General features: G+C 51.0%; 1 protein-coding gene across 12 annotated transcripts; it reads left to right on the top strand.

Annotated features, from left to right (window-relative positions):
• Positions 1 to 1,624: 1,624 nt before the first annotated feature.
• BRPF1 (bromodomain and PHD finger containing 1) lies at positions 1,625 to 17,088 on the top strand. Of its 12 annotated transcripts, none has more exons than XM_059161621.1 (14): positions 1,633 to 1,999; positions 3,910 to 4,518; positions 8,084 to 9,043; positions 9,877 to 10,039; positions 10,435 to 10,566; positions 10,958 to 11,104; positions 11,889 to 12,198; positions 12,525 to 12,848; positions 13,176 to 13,460; positions 13,968 to 14,115; positions 14,689 to 14,825; positions 14,928 to 15,046; positions 15,371 to 15,525; positions 16,234 to 17,088. In XM_059161621.1, the coding sequence occupies exons 2-14, from the start codon at positions 3,920 to 3,922 to the stop codon at positions 16,415 to 16,417; spliced, it is 3,663 nt and encodes a 1,220-aa protein (XP_059017604.1). In that variant the 5' UTR covers positions 1,633 to 1,999; positions 3,910 to 3,919; the 3' UTR covers positions 16,418 to 17,088. The 12 variants fall into 12 exon arrangements, with proteins under 12 accessions (XP_059017609.1, XP_059017611.1, XP_059017608.1 ...); XM_059161622.1 differs by having other exon boundaries at positions 1,634 to 1,999; positions 12,528 to 12,848; XM_059161623.1 differs by having other exon boundaries at positions 1,634 to 1,999; positions 10,958 to 11,086.
• Positions 17,089 to 17,166: the final 78 nt, after the last annotated feature.

The raw sequence follows: 17,166 nt of genomic DNA on the forward strand, positions 1-17,166 counted from the left end.
GTTTCACTCCAGATCCCAAGATCTTAACCAGCAAACAGCTTCCTGGAGTGTTGCTTCTATTAGGATGTTTTTCAAAAAACATTATTTATGAAAATTCATACATTATAGTAGGTCGAATGCAAGGTTTGCATTAAGATATAGTAGAAGCTTCGGGGCGCCTGGGTGGCTCAGTGGGTTAAAGCCTCTGCCTTCGGCTCGGGTCATGATCCCAGGGTCCTGGGATCGAGCCCCGCATCGGGCTCTCTGCTCGGCGGGGAGCCTGCTTCCCCTTCTCTCTCTGCCTGCCTCTCTGCCTACTTGTGATCTCTATCTGTCAAATAAATAAATAAAAATCTTTAAAAAAAAAAAAAAAGATATAGTAGAAGCTTCTACTTACTTTGAGCATTGCCCCAGAACCCTGGAAGACCCTTTCACGCTCTTCTTTGGATGGCAAAACTGAAGAGGCTCAATGAGCATTGCTTAACAAGTGAACTCTTCCCAGGACACAAGTTCACCAAAACCCCCAAGAACTGACAGTAGTTTTTGAGCTCTCTTTTATAAACATGTAATTTTACGTAGGAAGAATCTTACAACTTGCTACTTGTTCACATAGCTATCAAATGGCCCAGTCATATTAAAACCAATAATCTGTATTGAGTCTTCCAACTTTCCACCCACAGCCATGAGCATTTCCCCGCCAACCCTACAGGGTTCCCAGCATCTGAATCCCATTTTACCGTGCACAAGTCTTTTCACCAGCCTTTTACACCTCCCCAAATTCGGTCCCTTCCTTCAGATCCATACCTTTCCTTCAGTCTGCTCCTTTGCCTTGCCCAAGCTCCTTCCCATTCTTTCAGCCACTCCCGTTATACTTAACCTGGTCCCGCCCTTTCCTTTCAGCCCCGCCCCTTTACCTTCTCCACGCCCCGCCCTTTCACTTCAGTCTCGCGTCGTTTTTCCCTGCTCTGTCCTTTCTCCCCAGCCCAACGCCTTCCAGGCCCAACTAAAGCCCCTCCTTTTCTTTCCTGAGGCCCACTCTTCTGTTTAGCCCCACCCTTTCACCCCTGTTCATCCTCTCTTCTCCTTACCCGGGCCCGCTTTACAAATGTCCCCGCCCATTCCCCCGCAAACTCCGCCCCATGGACTGGTTTATTCTTTGCTAGACCCGCCCCACCCCTACCCATAACTCCAAGCCCTTCCTCAGGCTCCAGCCTGCGTCCCTCTTGCTCCCGGCCCTGCCCCCGGCCCCGCCCCGTGGCTCCAGCCCCGCCTCGCCGCCTTTCTCGGAGACCAAGGCCAGGTCCCTACTGCAGCCGCGGCGCCAGCAGGAGGGAGGGAGGAAGCAGAGGGGGAAGGGAGAAGGGCGGGCTCCTCAAGCCCAGCCCCGTGCTCACCGTCCGTGTCCGCAGATTCGCCACAAACGGCCCGACCACTCCGGATCCCGAATATCGCGTCTTCCGTCTATCGAAACTCAACTCTAAGATGGAGGTGCTAGAGAAGCCATGTGGGGTGTCCAGGAGCTCTTCTGAGTCTCAGAGAATGGCCTCTCGAGACTCAGCAGACGGGCGGGGATCTGTGGCGAAAGTGCAGCTTGACAGCGCCAAGGCGCCGAGTTTACCCTGCGCAGACGCCGTCGCCGCCGCTGCCGCCGCCGCCGCTGCCACTGCCTTTGCCGCCACGGTCTTCGCCGCCGCCGTCCCCGCGCTGCCTCCGGGAGGCTCCATTGTTTCGGCGGTGTCGGGTCCCGAGGCCGGACAACCTAGTGGCTTTCGAAACGCGCGGCGGCCGACAGACTTGAGACACCAGGGCGCCGGCGGGACCGGGAGCGGCAGGGGTCAGCGCGGGAATCCCGGGGAGCCGGGGCCAGAGCGTGGGGCGGCAGGGGGCCGGGGTGGCGAGATCTAAGGTCTCCGGAGTTGGGGCTCTCTCTCCCCGGCCCGTCTTTCCCCGCCGGCCTCCCCAAGTGGGGTCGGAGCCCCGGCGGGCGCCCCCGGCGATGAGCCCGGACTCGAGGTGGCCGGTAAGTGCGGGCCTGGGACCAGGGCGGGAGTGGCCAACGGGAGAGGACTAGACTACTTTCGTGGGGCGTGCACTGAGCTGCCTGGCCCGGCTGCCCCTTGGGCTACTCCAGCCGGGAGAACTGACAGTGCATTAGCTCCCAGCCCGCGTCCCAGGGCAACAGAGTATCTTCCACGGTTGCCTGGGCCAATAGCAGGAGGAGAGCCTTGTTTAACATGTTACACTTCGACAAAAGGGAAACGTCGCCGCATCCGGGAGAGGGCTGCGGGCACCGCCTGGGCCGGGCCTGATCGCTCCGGCCCCCGCCCTCTACTTCCTCCAGCCCCCTGAGCTCTGCCGCCATACCCCTGTGGGCCCTGGGGCTTCCTCACGGGCTTCCAGTCTAAGTTCTTGTCTCCACCCGTGTGCCTCTGGCGCTTATTCCCAGCGGGACATCTGCCCGGGGTTCTGTGCTACTTTGAGAGCCAGGGCCACAGAGCAGCAGCATACACCAGGGACCCATCACTGAAAAGGAAGAGCTTGCTTGTTCCTCTGATTGGTTTGTGTTTAAAGACACAGCTGCAGGTAAAGGAAGTAAAAGTTGGAGTAGTTTTACCAGTGCAGAAGTCAGGGGCTTTGACAGAGGCTGGAGCAGCCCACTTGGCTTGGCTAAGTAGCTGGAGAGAGGCCAAGAGGGGTCACTGTCTGGGAGCTCAGGGTTGCTTTGCCTGGAATGATGCCAATACCCTAGCTGAATTGTTGAACTCAACTAGGCCTGGAGAAACTGGGGCAATCTCTGACCAAGCTGGGCTTCCTGGGGGCTGATGCCATCGGCTGTCACTACTCACCCAGGAACACTGGAGAGGAGGAAGGGGAAGGCCCTGAGGACCATCATGGAGCTGAGTGTGCCTAGATTGTCATGTTCCTATTTGTACCCTTAGTACCTAGTATCATTCCCAGGGTCAGGGTCTGGTACCTCTCCCAGAGCCTGGGCCAGGGCATAGCCTTCCCCTAAACACCTCAGAAATGAACTGCTTGTTTCTGTAATGGAATGATTTCTGCTGGTGCCCAGGATTAAATTGCAGGCTGCCCATTCAAGCAAGCTTCCATATGGGTTAACACTAGCCTTCATCCATCTGTCAGCTCCAAATCTGATGATCCTCTCATTTAGCTATTTATTCAATAAGTTCTTCATATGCCAAAAACTGAGTGTCCACTACATGCCAGGTACTGAGGATATATAGAGGTGGGCAGGCTCTGATGTCTGCACCGCATAGCACCTAGTCTAGTGGGAGGAAACAAAGAACTTCCAGTGTGGTAAGTGCCATGCAACTATGATGGAATGATGAGAATGGAATGCTGTAGAAACATAGCTCCCCATGGGAAAGACAGATCATAACAAGAAGTGGTATTTGAGTTGGGTTTTGAAGAATGAGTAGGAGCTCGCCAGTCAGGATGGAAGCCATTTCAAATAGAGATCATCTTGCAGGAATGAGACGTTATAACATTCAGGGAATGGCAAGTTGTCCTGGGTATACAGAAGCACAGCTGTAACTAGTGAGAAGAGTCTGGAAAGGAGGACTAGGGCCAGAAAATGAAAGGAGTACCTTGAATGTCATCATAGGGAATTTGGATATTATCCTGAAATAAGTGGGGAGCATCAGGAAGTTTTAAAGCAAAAGACTGATGTGATTGTTCCTACTCTGGCCACATTATGTGAGATTAGGCTAGAAGAGTCGAGATATAGGGCAGGATGATCAGGCAGGAGGTGATGAGGTCCAGACTGTGGCCATAGTGTAGAGCTGATGGTATTTGAAGTCACTGTAGAGGTGAGCTGGCCAGGCCCCTTGAGGAGAAGGAGGGCTGGAGAGAATAGAGTGGATGGCCAGGAGCTTGTCCTCAGGCCTATGCTAACTGATCTGTACATTCTAGATGTGACAGCATGGGGGTGGACTTTGATGTGAAGACTTTCTGCCACAACTTGCGGGCAACTAAGCCACCGTATGAATGCCCTGTGGAGACCTGCCGCAAGGTCTACAAGAGTTACAGTGGTATCGAGTACCATCTATATCACTATGACCACGACAACCCACCGCCCCCCCAGCAGACTCCACTCCGTAAGCACAAGAAGAAGGGGCGCCAATCACGCCCAGCCAACAAGCAGTCACCCAGCCCCTCAGAGGTATCCCAGTCACCGGGCCGTGAGGTGATGAGCTACGCACAGGCCCAACGCATGGTGGAGGTGGACCTGCATGGCCGTGTCCACCGCATTAGCATTTTTGACAACCTGGATGTGGTGTCAGAGGATGAGGAGGCCCCTGAGGAGGCTCCTGAGAATGGCAGCAATAAGGAGAACACTGAGACACCGGCTGCTACTCCCAAGTCAGGCAAGCATAAGAATAAGGAGAAGCGCAAGGACTCCAACCATCACCATCACCATAATGCTTCTGTGAGCACCACTCCCAAGCTGCCAGAGGTGGTATACCGGGAGTTGGAGCAGGACACCCCGGATGCCCCGCCCCGGCCAACTTCCTATTACCGGTAAGGCTACCTCTACCTGCCCATTCTGGAAAACTGCTCAAGCAGGGCTTAGGAGCTGGAGAGGTAATGGGCACCAGAGAGGAGAGTGGCAGAGATAAAGGGTAGCAGAAGCACACTGGTCCTGTCCAGGCAATAAGAAGAATAGTGCCCCAGCTAATGATGGTGGCACTTACTATGTACTGCCACATGCCAGGCCCTGCACTGGGTACTTTACAGCCAGTCCCTTCCATTTTATTCTCACAATTCTCTCAGGCAGGTATTTTTCTCATTTCGCAGATGAGGAGCCCACAGTCCAGAAAGGGGACCCAAAGTCACATGTTAGTGGATTTGAACTGGGATTCAAATCCAGGTTACTCTGACTCCAAAGCTATACTGTTTCCACTGTATGAAAACATCATGTGTCTGGTTGCTGACCCTCCACTCCATCACTGTGTAGCCTATTGAGAAAAGCTTCAGGCTTTCTAATGACCTGATCTGCAGAGCATGTATAATATTCCTTTGTCAGCCTAGAGGAAGAAGACTAGGCACACTGATTTTATAAGGTCCTGAAAGCAATTGGTAAATCTGCAGAGGTAATTTCCCCATTATTCTGTTACTGTCACCCATCCTTTAGCATGTATAAGCAACATTTTCATCACCTATGTTTTGTACTCTTCTGTTGGCCCTTTTATTTATTTCATTTAATTGTTTTTTTGGCATCCCATGTCCTTCCAAAATTAGTCACGGTGGCTCCTAACAAAGTCACGGGCATAAAGCTAAATTCCTTTAACACAAGGTAAAAAATGAAGGGATGGGACAGTGTGGTGGTGAAGCTACACAGAAACCTTAGCTGAAGGATTGTACAAAAACAAAATGTAAAGCTTCTGAGTCTTGGCATTCAAGGTAAAGAAAGCATTTGGAAAAATTAAGGAACAGTGTTCAGTGTCCGCTAATCAGAAGGCTTGATCTCTTATAAATGTTTTTATATAAATGTTTTTATATAAAAGGTGGTTTTTACAAAAAATGCAATCATGTGATGGTATACTGAGTCTCGGTTCTTTAAAATCAAGTCTGTGGGGGGGTGGAATATATATATATCTAAAAAAAATAAAATCAAGCAATTTGGCCTAGTAAGACACTTTGGTCTCACCCCTGTTCACATGTTAGTCAGTCTCCTCTTCCTCTCTTCTTTTAACTGTCCAGCCCAGCTCCACCCCCTTCTGGCTTTCTACTGCTTCTCTTTTATGTTAACACTCACTGCTGTGCCCGCCCCCCAAAACACAGACCCCTATCTGGGCTCTTCAGCACTCTCTGCTCTGATAGGCAGTTCAGACCAGTTCATCCCACCCCATTTCTTCCTCCCTCTGCTTTTTCACTCTTTCTTCCTGGCGTTCAAATTTGTTCTCCAGGGGAGCAGTTCTTAGCTAGGTGCACTGCATCATCTGGGGAGTATTTTCCATGTCATTTATTACTACTGTTAGCAGAACTGTCCAGGTTTTGTAAATGATATATATATATAGTTTTTAAAGATTTTATTTATTTGACAGAGAGAGATCACAGGTAAGCAGAGAGGCAGGCAGAGAGAGAGGAGGAAGCAGGCTCCCTGCTGAGCAGAGAGCCTGATGCAGTGCTTGATCCCAGGACCCTGAGATCATGACCTGAGCTGAAGGCAGAGGCTTAACCCACTGAGCCACACAGGTGCCCCTGTAAATGATATTTTTTATATATAAATTTGAGAAGATTTGAGGTCATCTCTCTAAGAACACCATTTTCTCTTTCTTGCATCTGATATGCTTTCTTGAGGGGGAAAGCGGGTGGAGTGTAGGCTGGTGTGCCAGGAATTGTACATGACATGCAGCCTACATTATCTATCTGTGCCACAGCCTATAATCTGGGTACACTGTGGGAGTGTGTTATGCACCATCGCGTAATGTCACATGTGTTGTGGCAGAGAAAAGGTTGAGAATAGGTGCAAAGGCCTGGAAGTGGCTGGATGGTTCATACAAGCTCTGAGCCACACCCTTTTTCAACGATGAGGACATTATGGTCACTTTGGGGAAGGAGTAAAGGGCTAAGAAGGAAACTGCTTCCTGTAGACACAGTATTTTAGTTTCTCTCCTCCATTCCACCCCCAAAATGCCTTTGAAATGAACAACACTGTGCCTATTTCTGCATAGTGAATCAGACATGGTCCTTGCCTCTAGCCTAGAGTGGAGGAATTAGACACATAAATAGTTAGAATACAAGGCAAGATAGGTCAGGGCTGTACAAAAGCTAATACTAAAGCTAATGTTTATTGAGTACTTACATCATGCCAGGTACTGTTCTAAGTTCTTTACCTGTATTAACTCATTTAATGCTCACAACAGCTGTGTGAAATGGGTTCAAGTTAGCATCACCACTTTTCAGATGAGGAAACAGAGACCAGGGAGGTCACCTTATTTACCTACTGGCGTACAGAGCACGACTCCAGAGCCTGTGCTCACCTGGCCTGCTCTTAGCATCCAGAACCCCACTTCCCTTTGGGAGAGGGGAGGAGAGGGATAGAAACTAACATTGATGTAGGGCCTGCTATGTTGTGCAACTTCATTTAGCCCATTCATTTTTTAAATTTCATTTAATACTGATAAGTGTCTTTGGGAGAAAATGGTAGCATCCTCATCTTATCATCAATAATACTGAAGTTCAGGAAAGAGCAGTAATGACTTGAAGATCACAAAGTGGTAGAGCCAGGCTTTAGATCCATGTTTGTCAGAAGTTAAAGCCCCATTCTTTCCATTGTAGCTCCCTGTAGCTTTGTAATACCAGAGTCCAGGCAACCTAGAGCATAGCAGGGGGCATGGGGAGCCTGCTCTGTGTGCCAGGAACCTGGAGCAGCCCTCGGCTCTAGTCCTGCCGGTCCAATGAGTGCTGTAGGGTAGAGTATGAATTGTAGCTTTTCCACTTCTGGTTGTATGATCTATTTGCGTTGGGCAGTTAATTAACTTCTCAAAGCTTTGTCTTCCTCATCGACAAAATAAGGCCAATAAAAACATTAATACTATGGCTATGGTGAGAATATATGTGTAACAGTAAATGCTCAGTAAATCTTAGTTCTGTTATCTTCCAAGGCTATCCAGAGAACAAACACAGTACCTAGAGTCTGAGGGAGTCCTGAGCTGCACCAGCTGACAGAAGGCCCATGGCAGCTTGATTCAGGACACTGCCAGCTGGTGCTAAAAATGATATATAATTTGCAAGTGACACATGAGGACCTTCTTTCAGACGCTTTGCACCATCATCCAGACCAATCCAGTAGGTCCTAGCTGCCTCACCCTCCTCCCTTCAGGAGTTTGATTGAGCTTGTGCACCTCAGAGGAGGTGGTGTAGTAGCTAGTACACAAGCTTCCTAACTCACTAAACCTTAGGTTTCCTTTTATGCAAAACCAGAATAATTATAAAGCCTGGGGTTAAGATTACAGTGGAATGAGACAGTAATAAATAAAGGCACAGGCCTGGCATTGAGTAAGTATCCAGCAATTGTAGCCCATTGTCTTCAAAGGAAGAAAGGCTCAAGCATATGCTGAGCTGCCTATGTGCACTGCAGGTACATTGAGAAGTCGGCAGAGGAGCTGGATGAGGAAGTAGAGTATGACATGGATGAGGAGGACTACATCTGGTTGGATATCATGAACGAGCGGCGGAAGACCGAGGGTGTGAGTCCCATCCCACAGGAAATCTTTGAGTACTTAATGGATCGGTTGGAGAAGGAGTCCTACTTTGAAAGCCACAATAAAGGTGACCCCAATGCACTAGTGGATGAGGATGCCGTGTGCTGTATCTGCAATGATGGTGAGTGCCAGAACAGCAATGTCATTCTGTTCTGTGACATGTGCAACCTGGCTGTGCACCAAGAGTGCTATGGTGTCCCCTACATCCCTGAGGGCCAGTGGCTATGCCGCCGCTGCCTCCAGTCACCCTCCCGCGCTGTGGACTGTGCCCTGTGCCCCAACAAGGGTGGTGCCTTCAAGCAGACAGATGACGGGCGCTGGGCCCATGTGGTGTGTGCCCTGTGGATCCCTGAAGTCTGCTTTGCCAACACAGTCTTCCTGGAGCCTATCGACAGCATTGAGCACATCCCGCCAGCTCGCTGGAAGTTGACCTGTTATATTTGTAAACAGCGGGGCTCAGGAGCCTGCATCCAGTGCCATAAGGCCAACTGCTACACAGCCTTCCACGTGACATGTGCCCAGCAGGCTGGCCTTTACATGAAGATGGAGCCTGTGCGGGAGACGGGTGCCAATGGCACCTCTTTCAGCGTCCGCAAGACGGCCTACTGTGACATCCACACACCCCCGGGCTCAGCACGCCGCCTGCCTGCCCTGTCCCACAGTGAGGGTGAGGAGGATGAGGAGGAGGAGGAGGATGAGGGAAAGAGTTGGAGCTCAGAGAAGGTCAAGAAGGCCAAGGCCAAGTCCCGGATCAAAATGAAGAAGGCAAGGAAGATCCTGGCAGAGAAGCGGGCAGCAGCACCTGTGGTGTCAGTGCCTTGCATCCCACCACACAGGTATGTGGGGAGTGGATGGATAGGCTGGTAAGGAAAGAAGAAGCCTGCATAGAGATGGATAGTCCTGAGTGGAGTGACAGGGCTCGGTTATCTTAACAGGAGCTATAAAGATGTTAAAAAAAAAACAAAAAACAAAAACCACACCACATTCCAAAAGAAGTTAGCTCTAGCAGGTCACCTCACTTTTACATTAGGAGCCAGAAATGTCAACTTTTATCTGGTAGATCCAGTAAGTGTTTCCAGCTGCCGTTCATTTTGATGGTTTGGTTTAAGTTAGGAAGAAAGAAGATGGAGTAGCAACCAGCCATAGTAGCAGAAATGGTCTGACCTGGAAGGGAGAAAGGGAACGAAAAATGGGGAAGGAAATGCTTAAGAAGTTGCAAAGTGGTCACTGCCCCTAATGACTCCAGATGAGGGCTCCATCATTAGTTATTTTTAACTCTCTTGTGCTATCTAGTTGATTTTCTATAGTTTACTGCTTTACAATTGTACTTTGTCCTAAAACCTGCCAAGGCTCAATCTGAGCAGGTTCTCCAGGGTCAAATAACACTCCAGGCTGCAGTGACAAGAGCATTCTTAGGGGCCAAGCTTCCTGATATCCCTCCCCCACCCAAATTCGTGAACAAGGTTGGGATCTGGCTTCATGCTGGGAGCTTGGCTTCTTGTCTGGTACCATTTGCTCTTCTTTGCATTAAGCCAAGTGTCGGGCCTTTTTGACGATAGACTTATTCCCGATTCAGCCCCATTCAGGAATTTTCCCTAGCCAGAGACCCCTGTTCTGCTTAAGAAAAGCATGGCTCAGTGGGTTTTTCTCTTTATTCCCCACTTTCCAGACTCAGTAAAATCACCAACCGCCTGACCATCCAAAGGAAGAGCCAGTTTATGCAGAGGTTACACAGCTACTGGACGCTGAAACGGCAGTCCCGAAATGGAGTCCCACTGCTACGTCGTCTACAGACACACCTGCAGTCTCAGAGGAATTGTGACCAAGTTGGGGTACTGTATCAGATTCCCTGTGGGCTCTGGGAGGGCCAGGAACACAAGGACTGAGATTTGTGACTACTGCTTTCAGCGTCCGAGGACTTAGGCTATTTCCTCCTTTAAGCTAGCCCTCAAACCAGGCTCAGATTATCTGCTCACAAGAAGGGCACTGTTCCTGTGTGTTCATTCATCCATTCACTCAACAAGCATATACCAAGCATTGATTCTGTACCAGGCCTGGGGTCACATATGTTGAGGAACTCCCACTTTAGCTAGCAAGCCTGCCAATAAATGACTGTGCTCCCTCTTTAAGCTTTAACTGCCCTTGACCCAGGCTTCCTGGGCTCTCCTCTTTTTGGCCTTTCTTCTGGCTCCCTCATCATCTCCTGATCTCCTTTTTGCCTCTACAGAGAGATTCTGAGGATAAGAACTGGGCCCTCAAAGAACAGCTCAAGTCTTGGCAGCGACTCCGGCATGACCTGGAGCGAGCTCGGCTGTTGGTGGAGCTTATCCGCAAGCGGGAGAAACTCAAAAGGGAGACGGTGAGTGCTCCTCGGCCAACTCTATCTTACATAAGAAAAAGCAGTCCTGGGACGAGGAAGAGCATGTATCCCCTGGCCAGAAAGTAACAGGGCTGATGCTGGAGTCAGGTTTCCTGGCTCCCAGTGTGTTCTCTAGCTCACTACAAACAATGTCACAGAAGAGTATGAAAGAGACCCTAGATTATGTGATATAGGTAGCTGGCACTGGAAGTTCAAGGAAAGGAAAGGCCAGCCAGAATAGATGGGCCTTTTTATAAGTTGACTTGAGTGAGTACACCCAGCTGTCGGCTGGAGAAGGAAGGCAATGTCCCAAACCAGCTGCTGCCATCCCCTCAGACCTCTGCCAAGGGACTGGCACTGGCCTGGCTGATTGGGCCTTTATGTGTGTCAGATCAAGGTCCAGCAGATCGCCATGGAGATGCAGCTGACCCCTTTCCTCATCCTTCTTCGCAAAACTTTGGAGCAGCTCCAAGAAAAGGACACAGGCAATATCTTCAGCGAGCCGGTCCCTCTGTCTGAGGTAACCGAATTGGACGAAGTAAGAATCCCTTCCCCTCACTCCACCTTCTTTCTGTTCCTCTCCCAGTTGGACCCCTGCTGCAGGTCTGGGCCAGGGACTAGGAGGGGACCATGAAGAGAGGGGCTGGTGGCTCTGGGGCTCCAGGATGAACTGGAGCCATATGCATCACCTGGACTCTGTCTTGTCCCTGTCATATCCCAAGGGCCCAGAATGGGAGGCAATCTGCACTCCTTCCCCAGAGGCAGGGACTGAGTCTGCCAAATGAATAATCCCAGGGCAGGAAGACACTTTCGGGGTGCTGAACCCTAGAACGGAGACTTTAGAAGGCTCAGCACCTAAAGAACCAGCTCTGAAGCCCTAGGTCCTGACTGGCAGACTCTTCTCTCTAAAAGGTATAAAATGAGAGGCCTGAGGCAGTAGCCTTCTTAAAAGTCTTAATGATAGGTAAAAAGAACTATAGGAATGCAAGATGGTGTTCTTTCCAGAGGATTGCCGTAGCCATTTTCTTACTGAAGCCTCAGATGGCTGTAGGAAGTAAATTTGACTGTAATTTCATCACCGTTTTCTAGGCGAGAAAGAGAAGGCCCACAGAGGTTAAGAGACTTGCCATGGTCACACAGCTTGTGACTGGTAAAGTCAAGACTAGAATCCAGCTTTCTTTTCCCCTGTGTTATATGCCTGCCTCTAACTGTGGTGGGAGGAGATTGCTGGATGCATTTCAGAGGGTGGGGGTGTTAGGAGCAAGGGTTCAGGGGCAATGAGGAGCATATTTCCACTTAGCCACACCTATCCTACTCTCCAGGTACCTGACTACCTAGATCACATCAAAAAGCCCATGGACTTTTTCACCATGAAGCAGAACTTGGAGGCTTACCGCTACCTGAACTTTGATGATTTTGAGGAGGACTTCAACCTTATCGTCAGCAACTGCCTCAAGTATAACGCCAAGGATACCATCTTCTACCGGGCAGCAGTGCGGCTCCGCGAACAGGGTGGCGCTGTGCTCCGCCAGGCCCGGCGCCAGGCAGAAAAAATGGGCATTGACTTTGAGACGGGCATGCATATCCCCCACAACCTGGCTGGAGATGAAGCCCCACAACACGTTGAAGATGGTGGGTGATAAGTCATGCTACACACATAGAGGCCAATGCCAGGGATGAACAGCTTTCCAAAAGTCCCCTACCGGGAACAGGCAGTGTAGGCAGGAAGTAGCTAGGCTGAGCAGTGGCAAGCTATCCCCAGGAATGCTCCCCAAGAAGCCAGACTGGGTGAATGGATAGCAGTGCCCGCCATCCCACATCTTGGTGCTGCTATTATACAGCTGTTCCTGGTGAGAAGCCCAGGGGAAAAGAGTGGTTTCTTGCTGCCTCCCAGGTTCAGGAGGCCCAGAGGGCTGCACTGAGTCTGACCTTTCCCCAACCCCCATGTCCATCCCTAGCAGCAGAGGAAGAGCGGCTGGTCCTGCTGGAGAACCAGAAGCACCTGCCAGTAGAAGAGCAGCTAAAGCTGTTGCTGGAGCGGCTGGATGAGGTGAATGCCAGCAAGCAGAGTGTGGGCCGTTCACGGCGTGCAAAGATGATCAAGAAAGAGATGACAGCACTGCGGCGAAAGCTTGCCCACCAGCGGGAAACTGGAAGGGATGGGCCTGAGCGGCACGGACCCACGAGCCGGGGCAGCCTGACACCTCACCCAGCAGCCTGTGACAAGGATGGGCAGACAGACAGTGCCGCTGAGGAGAGCAGCAGCCAGGAGACAAGCAAAGGTCTGAACCCCCTAGCAAGGTGGACTCCAAAAGCAAGCCAGACTTGACTCTGCAGCACACATTCAGCATTCAGCCCCTGCCATTCCCCAGGCAGAGGTTTCTCCTACACAGCTAGCTGTACTTTCTCCCTCATTCCCCATACAGGGACCTCTCAGCTGCCTCTCTGGCTATTTGTATAAGAGATGATGTTCCCAATTCCATACCCCCTAGATCATCTCCCAACTCTAGCTGAAGTAATGGTCCTACAGATCCAGGGCATACCCTGGGCATCTACCCTTCCCACATCAGGCCCCTCACCAACTCTCCTTCTCTCTTTCTCTGCTCCAGGCCTGGGTCCCAACATGTCCTCAACCCCCGCACATGAGGTGGGCAGGAGAACCTCAGTTCTGTTCTCCAAAAAGAACCCGAAGACAGCTGGACCGCCCAAGAGGCCGGGCCGGCCCCCCAAAAACCGGGAGAGCCAGATGACCCCCAGCCACGGAGGCAGTCCTGTGGGGCCCCCCCAGCTCCCCATCATGGGCTCCTTACGTCAGCGCAAGCGGGGTAGGAGCCCCCGGCCCAGTTCGAGCTCAGACAGCGACAGTGATAAATCCACAGAAGACCCCCCAATGGGTGAGCCTCACCATCACCCAGCACCCCTGCCCCAAGAGAGTGAGCTAAGCTGCCATCGTCCCCAACATAACTCTCACCTATCCCTTCATTTGCCCAAAATATATCAGAGCTGGAAGCGCCCTTAGGGATCCTTTAATTCAGTCCCCTCATTTTACAGATGGGGAAACTGAAGTCCAGAAACACTGACCCAGCTAGATTCCTGTCCAGGATCCCCTCCATTATATCACTTCACTTTTTCTCTTCTCTCCCTCCTTGGGGATTTCCTGCCCTTTAAGCCATTTGTGTCTTAAGGCCAGTAACTGCCAAGGGAAGTACAAGGGGTGGGGCAGGACTATGGCCAACTGTGGCAGACACTGCCCAGAGTTGGCTCTGTTGACCATAGTTGGAGGAATATTCCAGCATAGAAGGGAAAGCTAACTAAGCTCCTAGTCCCCCTTACCCCCATGCCATCTCTGATCTACATCTTCCTGACGGATTCCTTCCCTCCTCCCCCTCCCGCCAACCAAGACTTACCAGCCAATGGCTTCAGCGGTGGAAATCAGCCAGTGAAGAAGAGTTTCTTGGTATATCGTAATGACTGCAGCCTTCCCCGGAGCAGCTCTGACTCTGAGTCCAGCAGCAGTAGCAGCAGTAGCGCTGCCTCCGACCGAACCAGGTACCAGCCCTCCAGATCAAGGCCTGTCTGTAGGATCCCCTTCCAGGTTTCCCAATGGGAAGTGGGGTGGCAGCCACCTCAGCCTAGATTAAGATGGCTCAGACCCAAGGTTCTCTGCAAAATAAATGGCATATATAAGAATGTCACCGTAATGGAATATGGGAACCATCCTGGGTTAAGCGGACATAGAGCAGAGTATAAACTGATGCCTTGGGGCCTGGATTTGGCCTGCATACATACTTTGTTCGACCAGCATGGTGTTTTTAAAAAAATGAATCTAGTACTACCACGTAAAATTCCTAGTGTCTGTATTCTCTTTAAAAATCAGATCTGGTAAATCTAGCTAGTGCTTCCTTTAGACGGGGTGTATTCATCACTACCACAGCTAAATCCAGCCCATGTCCATTATGTCACTGCCAACCCTTTGAAGGCATTTGGGTTTGAAATTTTTCAAGTGACCTCAGCTTTCAATGATTCTTGGACCCCGGGGACCAGTTTAAAGAGAGGACGTCTACCATGCCATTACCTACTCTTCCCCTCCTTTAAGCTGAGTTCTTATTGTCTTATCCATAGCACAACACCCTCAAAACAAGGCCGGGGCAAGCCCTCCTTCTCTCGGGGCACATTCCCAGAAGATAGCAGTGAAGATACCTCAGGCACTGAGAATGAGGCCTACTCCGTGGGCACTGGCCGCGGCGTGGGCCACAGCAGTAAGTACCCTCACCCAAGGCCAGGGATGCCGGGGGCCCAGTGTCAGGGCCTTGCCAGCCCCCTGGCTGCTGATCCGCCTCCTCTCTCTCATTCCTGTGAAGTGGTAAGGAAGAGTCTGGGACGGGGAGCTGGCTGGCTGTCAGAGGATGAGGACTCGCCCCTGGATGCTCTGGACCTGGTGTGGGCCAAATGCCGAGGGTATCCATCATACCCAGCTCTGGTAGGCTTCCCCTTTTCTTATCATACTCCTTGTCTCCCAACACCAGCTGGCAGACACAGTTTGTACTGCAGAGAACAAGGGTCTTTGGCAGATAGACACTTAAGAGGTTCCTGGTTAGTTGTTCCATGTCTCCTTTTTCCTTCCCATTGCACCCTGGGGTCTCAAATAGTTCATCATTAGAAGCAGCCAAGGGTCAGCATTGCAGCCTTGTGGCATAATAACCTTTCTCTGTCCCCACTTTAGAGATAGCTCCCAATTCTTAGGTAGTATAAGCTGTGCAGAAGAAGGGGACTGAACCAAACAAAGGTCTTATTACACCCTCAGATAATTGATCCAAAGATGCCCCGGGAAGGTATGTTCCACCATGGGGTTCCCATCCCTGTGCCCCCACTGGAGGTGCTGAAACTTGGGGAGCAGATGACCCAGGAAGCCCGAGAGCATCTCTACCTCGTCCTCTTCTTTGACAACAAGCGAACCTGGTAAGGGAGGAGGGAAGCATCTGGTGTGACTCACAGCCACAGATGCAACCCTGGGTATAGGGGCAGGCTGCCAGGAAATTCCAGCAACAGACAGACTGGGCTATCACAAATCAGAGGGGGAGGGACTTAGATCTTTGAGCAGAAGGGTTGTGTTGACCATGAGTCTGAGTGGGCAGAGGCTGACAACCAGCTGTAGCTAGATGTCAAAGGGCCATTAGTGACTGTGACAAGTGTGCTCCCCACCCAGATTTAGATGGCTTCTAGACTTCATTTTCCTACCTCTGCCTTCATGGTGACTAGATGGAGATAAAACAGGCATGAATGTTCACGCCTGAGTCTCTGTTCTGTCACATGTGGGTAATATGTTTTTGTGCATTGTCTGCAGAGGATATTTAATGTCAAGTCTGCCAGGAGCCTATGGGACAGGGTACCTGTTTCAGGTTAGGTTATGGCTCTGCCTATTTTGCACTCAGAAATACCCTGTTGTTACCCCGTAGTAGGTCTTTTGGCTGGACTCTTTTCATCACTAGATTATGAGCCATTCCTTGAGGGCAGGGATTATTTCTCTTAGTCTCAGTAACCCCACTGCCCACGAGAGCCTGGCTCAGAGTGGGCACTCAAGAGGTGTTTTTGAATGAGTGTGTGATGAAGGCTGCTGCTTGTCGCTTTCCCAGAGATGACTTATGTGACCCTCACCTTGTCCTACAGGCAGTGGCTGCCAAGAACTAAGCTGGTTCCTTTGGGCGTGAACCAGGACCTCGACAAGGAAAAGATGCTGGAGGGCCGCAAATCCAACATCCGGAAGTCAGTGCAGATTGCCTACCACAGGGCTCTGCAGCACCGCAGCAAGGTGCAGGGCGAGCAGAGCAGTGAGACCAGTGATAGTGACTGATAATGCCCAGCACAGCCCAACCTACAGTGCCCTGCCACCTCTCTCCTCCCCCTTTGCTCACTGTCCTGGAGTGGCACCGGCCTCTGCACTGACTCATTCCTGGTCTTGGGGCCAGTCTCAGGGGAAGCTGGGTGGGGGAGGTCCCTCCCGCCCTGAGTGCAGCTGGACTGTACAGAACACTCCAAGGGCCCATAGTGGCTCTGTGCAAGGAGAGGGGAGGTCCCACTGGCTAGAAAGCTCCAGAGACCTCACAGCATTGTAGTGCAGGATGGTGGGCCAAGGTTAGGACACTGCATAAAACTGGCCATCCCACCACCTCTGCCTGCTCTACTTGTTCCGAGAGAATCTGTAACTGCCTAGTGGCCTGAGGCCCCCCACAGGTGGTGAGGTGAGCGGGCATCTGCCCAGCCTAGCAGTGGGATTAATGTCTGTCCAGCCTGGAAGAGGGGCACTAGGTGACCCCCTCCCCTGCTGTTGTAAATACTGTAATTAGCGGAGAATTTAAATTATTCTCATTTGTAACTGCGTTTCCGGGTCGCGCCAGAGTCATTTGGTACTAAAAAAGACTGGGGCCTGTCCCCACTTCCCTTTTTCCCATAGATTCCCTCACCTTTCAAACTGGTTTGTATTTATTTCAAAGGAAGAAAATATATTGATTCTTAGAAAATAAATGTCTGTTTGGAATTCTTGGGTTCTTACCTCCTGCCAGGGAGAGGGATAAAAAGGGAAGCTTCGTCCCCCAGGAATGG

The sequence above is a fragment of the Mustela lutreola genome, chromosome 2, assembly GCF_030435805.1.
Source record: "Mustela lutreola isolate mMusLut2 chromosome 2, mMusLut2.pri, whole genome shotgun sequence".
NCBI lineage: Eukaryota > Metazoa > Chordata > Mammalia > Carnivora > Mustelidae > Mustela > Mustela lutreola.

Excerpts from the sequence above, each read along its gene's own strand:
- BRPF1 (XM_059161617.1), top strand. The coding sequence starts at position 3,920 with ATGGGGGTGGACTTTGATGTGAAGACTTTCTGCCACAACTTGCGGGCA. Across the intron at positions 15,047-15,370 it reads ATCCATCATACCCAGCTCTG|ATAATTGATCCAAAGATGCC; the intron begins GTAGGCTTCCCC and ends TTACACCCTCAG. Across the intron at positions 15,526-16,233 it reads TTTGACAACAAGCGAACCTG|GCAGTGGCTGCCAAGAACTA; the intron begins GTAAGGGAGGAG and ends CTTGTCCTACAG.